This window comes from Artemia sp. Qi Xiang Cuo, chromosome 19 (assembly GCF_049724085.1).
Source record: "Artemia sp. Qi Xiang Cuo chromosome 19, ASM4972408v1, whole genome shotgun sequence".
NCBI classification, from domain to species: Eukaryota; Metazoa; Arthropoda; class Branchiopoda; order Anostraca; family Artemiidae; genus Artemia; species Artemia sp. Qi Xiang Cuo.
This window is the reverse complement of record NC_142812.1, coordinates 5,613,037-5,626,901: the sequence shown is the minus strand read 5'-3', so window position 1 is coordinate 5,626,901 and position 13,865 is coordinate 5,613,037. Positions and strand designations below refer to the sequence as shown.

General features: G+C 35.7%; 1 protein-coding gene across 4 annotated transcripts in view; it reads right to left on the bottom strand.

Moving 5' to 3' along the window:
• LOC148940428 (ankyrin repeat domain-containing protein 12) overlaps positions 1–13,865 on the bottom strand; it is a 118,002-nt gene that overhangs the window by 30,375 nt on the left and 73,762 nt on the right. For 3 of the 4 annotated variants that reach the window (XM_089104768.1, XM_089104770.1, XM_089104769.1), the window contains 3 exons: positions 9,200–9,366; positions 4,815–5,048; positions 894–1,010 (listed from right to left, as the gene is read on the bottom strand). In XM_089104768.1, the coding sequence (XP_088960894.1) occupies positions 894–1,010; positions 4,815–5,048; positions 9,200–9,366 (518 nt within the window). Of the gene's footprint in view, positions 1–893; positions 1,011–4,814; positions 5,049–9,199; positions 9,367–13,709; positions 13,848–13,865 lie in introns of those variants that run through there. The other variant, XM_089104771.1, reaches the window with a different exon arrangement.

Genomic DNA, 13,865 nt, shown 5'->3' with positions numbered 1-13,865 from the left:
AGCAATAATTCATCAGCATTTTTATTCATTTTCAAAAGCTATATAAAGGTGAAAATCAAACCTGTACCCAGTAGGCTTAGGCTAGCTTGGTAGACTCTTGGCTGACTAGGCTAACCTGCTTTAAACTGGTGAGCCGCCAGGGGAAAGAATTCTAATTTCTTTACCCTCCCCTTCACTTTAAGTGCTTAAAAGTTGCAATTCGGGCATGTACCCTTTAGGCTTAGGCTAGCTTGGTAGACTCCTGGCCAACTAGGCTAGTTTGTTTTAAGCTGGGGGCCACCAAGGGAAAGAAATGTACTTTATTCACCCTCCCGTGCATTTAAAAGTGCTTAAAAGACAGGGATGTAACAGTTTAGAGCAGTGGTTCCCAACCAATTTTGGGCCGTGCCCTACCTAGGCATTTCCGAATCTTGATGCCCCCTCATGATATTTCAATTTTGATATTCAAAATTTACACGTGTTCACCTCTAAGAAGCTTAAATCGCCATTGACTTGGTGGCTTTTTTCGAGCCTTTCCTCAAGACATATTTTGTACTAATTTTTCTTTAGTATAACATTAGTATAATATACTAATTACATTGAATTTTTGTCTATACACCTTTTATACAATGTCTAACGTCACTGCAATACTATCATGCATCTTTTTTGCTCTTTAATTGCATATGAATGTGACGTCATTCACGTTATTTTTTTCTTTATCCGGTTCTAAAACATGGTCAGCCGAAGGGTGCACGTGACTCACCAAAAAATTGCCATGCCCTAAGTTGGGAATCACGGGTATATAGTCAAACAAAGTCGATAAACGCGAGATGGCATTGGTAGTTTTTCTCCGATGATAGCGTCAGTTGCCAATCCTATAAGTTAACCATAGTTATGAGAGGATATCTACATACCTGGACTCAATGCCCCTTCCTTGTCTAAGCTGGTTGGACTAGATGTTGAAACGATGTAAGGCAATGCCTGCAGGTTTGTACGATTCTTCCCTGACTTGACTGCAGTTTCTGCTTCAGCTGAAAAACAAACGATTATATACATTGAGAAACAGAAATACCACAAATTCCGAGGTGGTACTTCATAAGACCTTATGTGACATAAGATAGATTTTACAGGAGAGAAAACACAGTTTTGGATTTTTTCACTGTTATTAAGAAGTAGTTATTTGTAAAAGGGCTATTTTATAGACATCCGAGATTCAACACAAGCCACTTTGATTTTAAATGCTTCTTTTTAAACCATTTCTGTTTGTGTTTTTTAGGATGTTTCTCTTGTACGCTCCAGCGGATTATCAACGAAAGACAACAATTTTGCTGTCACTCTGCTACCGTGTATGTCCGAAATTGGTGAATGTCAACATTCGTCGGTGAATGTCCGAAAAACATTTTTTTTCTTGGATTGAGTCAGCGTTGCCAGTCAACTCTTTCAGTTTTGTGCAAGGTTTGATGGTGACAGGTAGGTTAGGTTGGGTCATGTATTTAACCCATTTCTGAGATTTACAATCTAATTTAACCTAGCCTAACTTAAAATTTTACCATCAAAGCTTGTATAAGACTGAAAAATCTGATTCGCAAAGCTAATTGAACTCAAGTAGAGAAAAAGGAATTTCGGACATTCATCGGTGAATGTCAGCATTAACCAGATTTTGGACATTCAGAGTAGCAACTCTATAGCTGAGATTCAGCTCTATCCTTCCATCGAATTAAACTTTTGGAATCTGCTGAACATGTTTTTTTTTAATTGAAAATACTTTGTTTTTGTTAAAAATTGCTGAAAAGGGGACAATTTTCCTATTTTTTAGGCAAATTTAGATCTTTCTACATGAAAAAGTCCATGTAATATCGAAATTCTGACTAGGTAAATGGATAGATCTGGGATCAATGAATCCAATAATGTAAACGTCTTTTCATTTTTCAGCATTTTATAGCTTCACACTTGTCGCAAAGTCGCTTGTTTCAAAAGAATATAAACCTTAATGCCGTGCGAGGTGTTTTTTTTTTTGTTTTTTTTTTTACAGAGAAAACGAGTTAACGAAAAATTAAGCAAGAGAAACAGATTTTAATTTAAACAAAGCAGTGACAAAAGTTAAAACTAGCAACACATTAATTAATAAGTGAAACAAAATTCGGACTTTTCGGCTCCACGTCCGGGAGCCTTTTTCAGAGGAGAAAATCAAAAATAAAACTTTAAATAAAGGAAAAAAATATATCATACGATTCAGTTGGCCAAGCTGAGTCTTGCGCTGTATTTAACTCATGTTACTTTCTGAGTTACGTTTACGTTTTACGTTTAGGCGCTTTTACGTTTAAAGGGCCGAATAGTCGATAGTGACCAACATGGCTGATAGTCGACAGACTCAGACAACAAGGCTGATGAGTTTGATGCTTTTTTCAGACTGTTGGTTGAACATTCAACTCCAGCTTATTCACAAGAGCAAACCATTTTGAGGGATTTTGAGGAAATCATTTTGAGGGATTGGTTTATCTTGAATGCTGGAAAACTAATAATTTGTAAAAATATTATACTTTAATATTTTGATTATTAACGTGATAGCAATTTGTAATTGATATAATTTGTGTTTAAATAGCATAATTTATAATTTCATTTTTTAATATAATTAGTATATTAATATTTTGTAACACTTGACTTACCTAAGACGAGTTTAATGCTACTAGAAGATAAGCCCCCCCCCCAAAAAAAAAGCTTTAAGTTTTTTACTTTTATGAACAAGCATTTTTTGTTTGCACAAAGAAGATTTTTTTTACATCAAGGATATGACAAAATTAATTCTGAGATTAAAATTCAATTTTAAAACTATTTGTTTGAATGAGAAAAGCGAATAAAATGCGTTAAAAAAAAGGAGCGTGCAAAGTTACCACTGTCTTTTATTATATTCCAAATACATCAAAACAATATTTATTTCAATTTCGTATTTTAAAATTCATTTTTGTTGCCCTTGTCATTTGTTTTATTGTAATTTCTTACTGTCATTATTCGCTTTTAACAAACTAACTTCATGCTTCTCAACCTTTTTCACCTTGCAGCACCCCCAAAATAAATAAAAATCCCATGCCTAAATTCGCTGTACTTTTTGTTATATTGTCATGTTAATGACAATTCTTTAATGTCATTTTAACAAACTAAATTCATGTTTCTCAACCTTTTAACCTTGCGGCACCCCCCAAAATAAACAAAAAAATCCCATACCTACGCAATAAATTCGCCGTAATTTTTGTTGTATTGTCTTGTTAATGACAATTCCTTAATGTCATTTTAACAAACTATCTTCATGTTTTTCAGCCGTATAACCTTGCGGAGCCCCCAAAATAAATAAAAAATCCGATGCCCACACAATAAATCCATATTGATCCTGGTTTGTCTTGATGCTGGGAAACTAATTTCTTTGAGATATAGCGGGATGGTAATTGAAGACATTATGTTACAAGACGTAAATTGTATACGAGAAAAAAAATCTGCTGTTGGTTTTTGAATTTTATTAAAAAGTATTACTCTGCACAAAATAAGATTTTTTTATGCATTAAAGATACGGCAAAAATAATTCCAATATAAAAAAATCAATTTAAAAACTATTTCTGTTGGAAAGGGAATAAAATGTATCTTGATAAACTGAAACTTCTAATTATCTTACCAACAAAATAAAATATGGAAAAATTAACTAAACCAAATGACGGAGCCAGAAAATGTTATGAATCTCGGTTTGAGAAAAAATAAGTCAGATGTCTCTCGGAATACCATATGACAGAGGCTCTAGAGATCATCTGAACAACCCTGGGACTCCAGGGAGCCCCGGTGGATACATCACAGGTCGAACATCAACTCCCATTTCTAAAGCACCTGGCTAGAACTGTGAGCCATTAAACGCACTTTAAGAACAACTGATTACCTTATTTTAATGTCAATAATAAGTTATAGGCTTCAAAAATTGAGAAAGAAAACAAAAGAATCGCATCTTTGCTAAGTAACGTGAAAATTGAATTTAGAAGCTCATAATGGTGGCGACTTCACAATTATTTTCTTTTATTGGGGGGGGGGATCATAAGCCAGAATGCTAGAATAACATAAATGAAAGTGAAAAAATAAATAAGAGAAAAACACCAAAGCGATGAGAATGAAAGAATAAAAATAAACTTTACTCAAATGAAAGTCAGGAAGGAAACACAGAGATGGGTATAGCTAAGAAGAGAAGATCGAAATAGGAAGTTCCAAAAGCAGTAGCTACCCAGAAATGGGAGAAATTGAAGGTTTATGGTAATTTTCAGAAGGTGGAGATGACAAAACATTGGGGAAAAGATAACCGAGTTGTTTACTAGTTTTAGAATTACGGTGCAATTTAATCCACGAACTGGTAAAAAAAAAGTCTCAAGAGTCACAGCAATGGTGGATTTAGGAGATGTTTGGGGAGGGTATACCTAGAATCTGAAGAATTTTTTCTTTCTTTTTGCTCTAAATATTGGTATGATTGTAAGCAAAACTTCATAAAACAAATTTCAACCAAACAAGGGGGCGCTTAACTCCCTCAGCTTTGCATTCACCTGGATCCACTATTCATTCCCAGAATCTTAGGAGTGTCCCAAAAATTTCGAGAGAGGATTACGAGAAAAGAGACAAAACTCTAAACTAAAACCTAAAAATCAAAAAATCAAAAACTGCAACCTAACTGCAACCTAAACTAAAACCTAAATGCAACCAAAACCTAACTGCAACCAAAAACTGCAACCTAATGTATCAAGAACTGCATGTGTGTATGGCCTGCACACATTTTACACGTATTTTTACCTTTGGCCGACCGATTTTCTTACCCGAGGGTATCACAATTTTCAGAGGGGGGACTTTGGGGCCAGTTTCCCCATCACTTCCGCGCTTCTCCTCCCCTTCTGTTTCTGGACTTCTCACACATTTTGGACTAAATGAATTCACGCCACTAATTGTTGAAGAGTCGTTGGCACTTGGCGATGACGTAACATTGTTGATGGCTGATGATTGTAATTGAGGTTTGCCTCCGGTGTTTCGGCTAACTTTTGATTTCTCAGAACCTAATGAAAAAAAATATATAATTAAGGCTCTATTTAGTTTCTTAGCATTTTCTTTTTTAATCTTCCTATAAAAATTTCAGTAATCCGGATGCGGCCATTCAAAAGACGGTGACTTCTTTTTTCCTTTTTTTGTGAAACTGAAATATCGATAATAAACAATAGGCACCAAATTCGATGGCGCAAAATGATGCAAATAGAGACTTAAAAAAATAAAAACTTAAAACTTTTTCGGATGGTCTGGTAGCAATTGCCTAATTCTCTGCCTTGAGCAGGGATTGCAATGCGTGGTTGGGGGCAAATCATCCAACATTTGGTTTATTCGGATTCCTAGGGCCGAATCTACCAATATATATCTGGGGAGGATGTCACAAATTTGATTGTAGTACCCCCTTAAGTATTACCCCCCCCCCCTCCCCCTAAATTTATCGTAGTGAACAAAATTAGCCAACACTTCCGGCGTAAAAAACAAAATAATGGGGAAGGGATTACTTTAGTGACCTTTCTCCCTACAGAGAACCTTTTAAATACAATGTTGAAAGAGCGGCATTCCAGTGGGCATTTCAGAAACACGCTTATACAACCCTTTTGATTTTTGTTGGGAGGGGACAGTGAAAGCATGGCGTCAACGGCATATGCAGTAGGCCAACTGCTTCCAGCTGATAATTTCTAAGCCAAACCGCCAATCTTAAAATGAAAAGAAAATGTTAAGACACAAAACTAAATTAAGACAGTGAAAAATGTACTACTAAAAGCCCAACAATTTCAGCTTCACGTCTGAAAGCTTTGTCAACAGGAAAAAATAGTCTAGACTAAACAGCTAAAAAAGAAAGAATAAGAAAATAAGACAAAGGGATGAAAAAATACGAAGACAACGAAACGAATAAAACGAGAAATACAAGAAATACACATGTGAAATACTGAATTTGTTTTTTATTACGATTCCAGACTTGTACCAAAGAGAATGGAAAACTCAAAAGACTTGGGTCTTTAGTGAATTAGCATGGGAACAGCGTAGCGTCTGCGTCACAGCGTCTGCGTCTGCGTTAACAGCGTAGCGTCTGGCGACTTCATTAAAAAAGTAGGAAATTTCAATTAAAATGACGATATCTAATACGATTAATCTACAACGCAATATAATTTAAGCTGAAATTTTCCTTTTATTGATAATTACTCTCAGGGCCGCATCCAGGATTTTTGTTTAGGGTTGGGGATGTTTTTTTCGGGGGCGGGGGCGGGGGAGAGTTTATAGAATAAAAATTTAAAAACGCGTCAGAAATTTTCTTGTGTGCATTTTTTTGACGTTTTTACGAGTCGGACAAAGATTTGGGGACAAACCCACTACCCTCACCCCTCTGGATACGGCCTTGATTATTCTGTATTTTCTTCCTCAAGAATCAGTTAACTAAAATCCAGCCTAAATGAAGTAGGCATAGGCCAGCTTGGAAATAACTTGGAAGCTTAAGTAGGTCAGTTTACTTTGAGCACATGGGCCCTATAGGAAAAGAATTCTGCGTTCTTTACTCTCGATCAAATCCTATATGGTGTTGGTGAGATTTTCTTTTGGATAAAACACCAGTTTACAATCTCATAATAAATTTCTCTTTGAACTGTACTATATTGAAATGTTTGTGTTTTAAACTCGTCAGAGACACAACTCGTTTGTCTCTAAGAAGAAACCACCAACGCCACCTAGCTTTACCCAGCAAAATTGCAATTAATTATAAACCACGGATAAAAATCAAAAGTTGGATTTACCTTTTCATCTATTTTGTTCTATTTATACTTAACATTTGACTAAAGACAAACGAAATAATTTTGCCTTGGATTGAAGACAAACGAAAAACGTCCGTCAAAAGGGCATAACAGGTATATTTTCATTGATTTTTCCAAACTAGGCTATGCTCTGCATACTAACCCAGCCTTAGCTATTATATAAGTTATTTATAAGTTATGATGCTTAGAATTTTTTGTTCTTTTTTTCTGCTGGGTAGTCCAGCATTGTCAGTAGCGCTAACAGCTTTTACTAGCTAAGTAAATAGGTTTAACACCACGCTGGCAACACATGACTTTATAAAATGAAAAAAAAAATTAACAAAAGGATAATTTTCAGGCAGTCCATTTTTACCAAATTTTTCAATTTTATCAACATAATATAATTTTTTTTCTGTAAACAAAATAATGAAATTTAACATAAGAATTGATAAATTAGTTTACTATAATTTAAGAATAATGAAGTTTCGTTTGTCAACAAAATGAATCCAGATGAAAAAACTATTATTTTAAAGTACGAAAAAAAAATATTTATTTCGGAAACCCATTTAACTTCTTTACCTGTTTTTACTGGCGTCAATTCACGAAAATTTTAAGGAGGGGTGTAAAATGTATTTTTCTAATATCTAGGAGGGAGCAAAAATACCCAGGGGTGCACAACCCCCCCCCCCCCCTGTTAAGGCTACTGTCTGTTTCTCGTACTATTTGCCCAACATGTTGATAAAGAAAGTACAGTTAAAATTATTCTTTATGAATTGAGTTGAATTGATTTGAGGTCACCTATCGTTTTCAAGGACCTTGTGACTAGTAAATCATTCCTTATTTTTGGATAATTTTGACTTTTCAAAATTCGAATTCAATTTTTATTAAGTTCTAAGAAAAGTTATGGAATTTAGGCATTTAGGTCGATCTTATTCAATGAAACTTGTTCAATAGATAACAATTATATGAAATTATTGTTGCTTGACCGTTTCCAATCCTATTCTATAGTTTATTGAAGCTTATTGAATTTCAGCATAATGTAATAATGAGGTATTTTTCTGAAGTACAAGGCCCTGACGGGAAAAAACAATGGGTATTAATAAAAACAAAAACAGTGAATTTTCCTAAGACAGTGAAATTTGTTTGAACCTCTCAGCTATATATCCAAAAGCCGCCCTCAGCAAGCCACGTCTATAAATAAAATTAAACTTACAATACAATGAGATCTTTAAAACTAAAATTTAAAGCCAAAATATTGTTTTAAACAAATTTCTTTGTCTTAGGTAAATTTCCTGTTGTTTAATTGTTGTTGTTTTTATAATGGCCAGCCAGAGTGATCTTCGTCGCTATTGATCAATATTCAAGGACGGTCAACATTTATTTCAGTAAGTGAAAGCAATTGGATGGGGGGGGGTAGTTTAGGATTACAACGGTCTTTTTATGGGACAATTTATTTCAAAAAGGGATATCCGAGGCTCACCCCCTGACTGCATATGAAACAGGTTATATACGATAGATAATATGAGGAACAATTTCATCACAACATTACTAGCTGTACTTTAAGCATTTATTAAGCGATATATTAAAGCAGATAATACCGGCGATACTAAGGTATTGCCACAAACGCAGCATATCTTGTTTGTTTTTAGGGAAGGCGTGGCTCCCAGTAGGTATGATCTCAGAAGAAAAAATCCCCTTGAGGGGGGAGGGGGGTTAAGAATGAATCTCAAAAGAATTTGGGATTTTTTCAATTCACCCCGCAGTTTCCAATATTGGTACTTGTGCATTTTATGGTATACGCGAAAGAAGTCAAGTTTGGTTAATGCTAGTGAAAAATAATAAAATAGGATGAATATATAACAGTTTAGAAACAAATTTGGGCTATATATTTGCTTATTAGGGGTGGAGTGGGGGGTAAAGCATAGCATATATTAAACACGTAACCTAACCTAACCTAGGTACCTTTCCCCCCCCTAAACCCACCCCCCTCCAAAAAAACAGTTTAAATATTGCAAACGCAATGAAAACCACGCCTTGCATTCCATTTCTCTATTGCAAATACTCGTTTGAAGGGTTCCCTGTTTGGTTTCCTTGTACAGTCTATAGCGGTGTTTACCTTATAATGCACGAGTACCTCAATATTTTTAAATACTTTGCCTTTTTTAGCTATTTAGAGTATTTCATTCCCCTTCAATCCGTGCACAAAGGATCGTGTTCATAGCTACAAGATCTGCGGGCCGAGAAATGAGCATCACCCTATACACTCGCATAAGCGAGCCTAAAAATGAAATGAGTTTTTCTATAATTGTCAGACCCACGATCAATGTCAAATGGGTATTCCCAAGACCTGGTCCATATTTTCAGTTGTTTTTAGTTTATCTCAACGAAGAGCACCGTACCTCTCCTTCCTTTCGAGCTCCCCTCTTCATTCCGTCTTCGTCTTTTTTTCTGTTCCTCCCCACAACTATCTTCGTCCACGGACCTCTTGGATATTACGGATCCATATTTCGAGTCTGAAGAGCCCGTATCACTTTCGCCCGTTGGGTCATCCTTCTTCATATCAGCGCTATAAAAAAAAGAGTATATATATAGGGGGTAATGTATAGTATGGATTGCAGTTATATCTCTACTTAAAAATGAATTTACCCAGAGGTAAAAACAGGCACATGCATGGAGAAGGGGATATTCGGGCCCGGTTTTCCCGACTTTCCCTGTATTCGTAATTATTCAAATTACCCAGTTTTTGTATATTATTTACTCATTTTTGCAAACCTGTCACACCTCCCCCTTAAAAAAAATACTGTAAGGTCCCCAATTAGGTTCCTGCGTATGTGGCTGGGTGACGCCTTTCGTAAAAAGTCAAAATCCATGACCACAGTTTATAGAATTAGCAGTATGATCATTCCCTATCTCACCCATTATAAAAACCCGAACCGGGTTTCGAGTGCTCCAGAGAACGTTTTTGCAGATATAAACATAAGCGGCATCAGATCTTTTCACGGGTAGACAAGTCAGATTTCTCTTGGACACGAAACTTACAGTTATAATAGAAATAATCGGAAATAAGTGGAAACCCGCTATTACGAATAATACAATTTGTAACCCTCTTGGACGCGAAACTTACAGTTATAATAGAAATAATCGGAAATAAGTGGAAACCCGCTATTACGAATGCACTTTGTAACCATTTCTCATTGATTGACGGAAACAGACTAACCCGCTAATGCAGAAGTAAGTGGGAGGAGCTTTTTGTTCGCAACGAGAATGAAGACCAGAAATGATCTGGGATAAACTTACTGGATAATTCTATAAACTGTGTCCATGGCAAAACATATTTACATAATAAGGGGATTGATACTTCCCAAATTATCACTCTCTACGCTACAGTGACTATTATTTCTCGTTTTTATAAATAATTTATCCGTCCAACCCCCCCCCCCCCATGGGTATCAATTACATAAACTAAGCGAGGGGTTAATGAGTCACCTTTTGATTTTCAATAATATATTGCTGAATAACTCATTATTTGTAGATTTGTTTCCAATTAGAGCAATACGAGACATGACCAGGGTTGCCACCTCTAGTGATTTATCACTATTTCTAGTGAAATTCCATATTACCTAAACAAAAACATCACTAAATCAGCATATAAATCACTAGATTAATAGAGAAAATCCCTAAATCAATCAAAAAATTACTAAAATCTAGTGAGCTTTTTCTCACCATGTGGCAACCCTGGACATGCCACTATATGAAGGATCATATGAGAGGATGATAGATGTAGAGGACAGGTTATACTGCTATATTTTCCATTGAAATTAAAATGATCCTCCTACGTTTAATATTCGTGGCTAAACTTATTCAATCTATATATTCCGCTTGAACCTAAAACAATCTTATAGGGTGGCATCATCTAAATTCAAAATTCTATAGAATTAATGCTAGTTTCGTGTTATAGCGACCACACCCAATAAGTGAAGTTAGGTTAATTCTAATCAAATATACTAGAATATGATGAAAATATAATACTTTAGTAACAAAATCCTGGAAAAATATAACAAAGAATTATGGAAAGCAAGCCGCCCAGGACGCTATGGTCTAAGACCCTCAACTGGAGGTTAGCATGACAGAGGGAAAATCACTTTTCTTCCTGGTTAGTATAAATCTTAATAGTTATTATTAATTTCTTTCTATGCCAGGACTAGCAGGTTTCCGCAAGATCGCAGAGATTTTTAATAGCTAAATGAAAAGCTACTACATCTCTCTGTTTCGATTCCTGCCGCAGGAAGGTTGGGCGACAAGCTTGCTACTTGTCCCTGTAAAAAATAAAACAGAAACTAAAACGTCGATTCGACGCACTATGCGCCAGCAATGGCTGAGGAGGATCTTCATCCTTTTACCCTCTCTATGTGCCTCTTACAATTTCATCTTAATGACTCCATCGTAAAGTGACATATGGGCTATGGCATCTTCTGGAGTGGGAAGGCTGTAATGGATGATAAGAAGGCCGGGGGCCATTCTCAACCCCCTTAGTAAGCGAAAACTAAAAAACGCGTTACGAAAACAAGAACTGCAAAATGAAAAACAAATGGCGGTTATTTTCATGAAAATAATTCAATTTGGTGTGCACAAATTTCCAAAGATATCTGGGGCTCTCTAGCTGTGTGACACAGTTGCAAATGTTTTGAGGGGAAGTTTAAGGGAGGTCGGAAGTACAGCCTGTATTTAATTTCGTATCTTTACACCGCCTAAATTAAAAGAAAATAGGTATTTATCGGTTAGCTGAGACACACGCGAAAAGTTCGTTAATGCTAATGAAAGAAAACAAAATAGGATGAAAATATAATAGTCTAGAAACAAATTTGGACTATATATTTGCACATTATGAGGGGGGAGTGGCTGTAAAGCATAGCATATATTAAATACGCAATCTAACCAAACCTAGCTACTAAAGCCCAAAAAACTGGAGTTTAGTCCCCCTAAACCCCAAAAAAATAAAGTTTAAATCTTTGTCACGGAGTGAGCAACACCTCCCTAGTGTTGTCAGACTACTATACAATGCATACTAACCGGAATGAACACCGGGTAATAAGCGCAGATGCTATACAAAAAATCCCGTGTGTTCCAGCTAACCGATAAGTACCAGAAAATATTTTTGTAAGCTGTATTGTTTGTTCGAAAAATTAAAAACGAGCAAAAACTAATTAAAAAAAAAAGCAATTATTTTTCTTGCGGAAGTAAAGAATGGGGCTTAAACTTAAAATGAACAAAAATAATTGCTTCGCGGATTACGCAACATGTATATACAAACTAGCTTAAATAAACTTGGGATATTTTTCAATACTTGCAGAATTGAAAAAAACTAGTACTTCATTGAAAACTGAGCTTGCTCGAGTTTGTTTTTTTAGAGAATGTAAATGTATATTAAAAGTAATCGATATCAAGGCTGACAAAAGACCTTTTAGAGACTTATAAATTAGTATCTATGTTTTACAGAATACTCATGAAATTATCTGGTCCTAGGAGAATCAATGTTCATGAAAGGAAGTCTTTTTGCTATTCCAAGCAAACAGGCGTTTTCGAAAAGTCTATGATTTGTAAATAGTGTGTCTAAGTTAAAACGCCCATTCATAAAAGGAATTGAGACTCTTAACTGACTTGTTACTTTCTACATGTCCCTCCCCCACCTCTCTCTCTTTCTCTTTTAAGATCTATAAGGGGGCCTTTTCAGATTTTCAATGATGATACAAAAAAGAACCCCCTCCTGTAATTGACGCCAGTGAGTCTCTCCTTCTCTTCACCCCTTTTTCCTTCCTTACAGTTTCAGGAATTGGCTAGATTTCAAGGGGAGGGGCATAAAATATAAAGTGCATTTGGAGACGGCAATTTTGCAATTTTTATGGGTACTTTCCCATTATCAGGGCCACTCGGCTTAAACACTATAGATTAGCAATGATGAAACCCCTTTTGTGACGTCTTATCTGTTGTAGAGCAGACAATGATAGTAAGGTTTTCACTGCGCATACGATATTAAACAGTGCTTTTCTGGATTTTAGGGAGGGGAGGTACCTAGGTTAGGTTAGGTTACGTATTTAATATATGCAATGTTTTACCCCCCACCCCCCTAATATGCAAATATATAGCCCAAATTTGTTTCTGAACTATTATATATTCATTCTATTTCATTTTATTTCATTAGCATTAACCAAACTTGACTTTTTAGAGAGGCCCGCATAATGGGAAAGTACCTTTTTATGAAACTGATCTTCAGGAGTCCCTGTGTACGAACTTATGCAGGGGGACCTCCCCCCCAGTAATCCTATTATTTTTCAAATTTCTGGGTGCTTCCAATTCAAATTTTTAAATAAGTTTTTCTTGATTTGATCATCAGAAAAATTCCAGCACACGCGTCTTCCCGTGAGTGCAAAGAAACATAAAATTGTTTAAAAAAAACTTACACCCTAGATATATACATAAAAAAAAACTAAAACATCATCTGGTGAAATTACGATCAGTAGTACTAAACTAAGCTGAAAAAAAGAAATTTCTATCGCATTTCAACTGGGCCATTCAAGGTAGGTAGCCATTCAAGGTAGGTAACCTTAAAGGAAAAAGCACAAGAGTGAGAGAGGGGGGAGGTAGAGGGAAAAGAAATGGTTTAAAAGTCATATTTCTGATGACAGGTGACATCAAACAATCCGCCCCATCCGAATGGTCATTACATTTCTCCATATTGTCAAATAAATTGTTAATAATTCGCCTGTTTTATTATGTTTTTGTTCAATTCGGGCCTTCCCTGAAATGAATCCGGCGTAGAAGGCTACTGATGCTCAAATGATGTCTTCCAAACAATGGAGTACCAGTAATTAACAAAACAAAATTCTTGGAACACTGAAAGCTTCTACTTACTTGTAACTACCTGATCAATTTTCAGAATTGAGGAGAACCCGGTTCCTTGATAAACCCAATCAAACCACCTCGAATTCTTCAGTTGATGAAGTATATTTGCGTATTTCTACCTTTGGCTGGACAGCTAACGGTACAATAATAAAAAACGTCAAATGG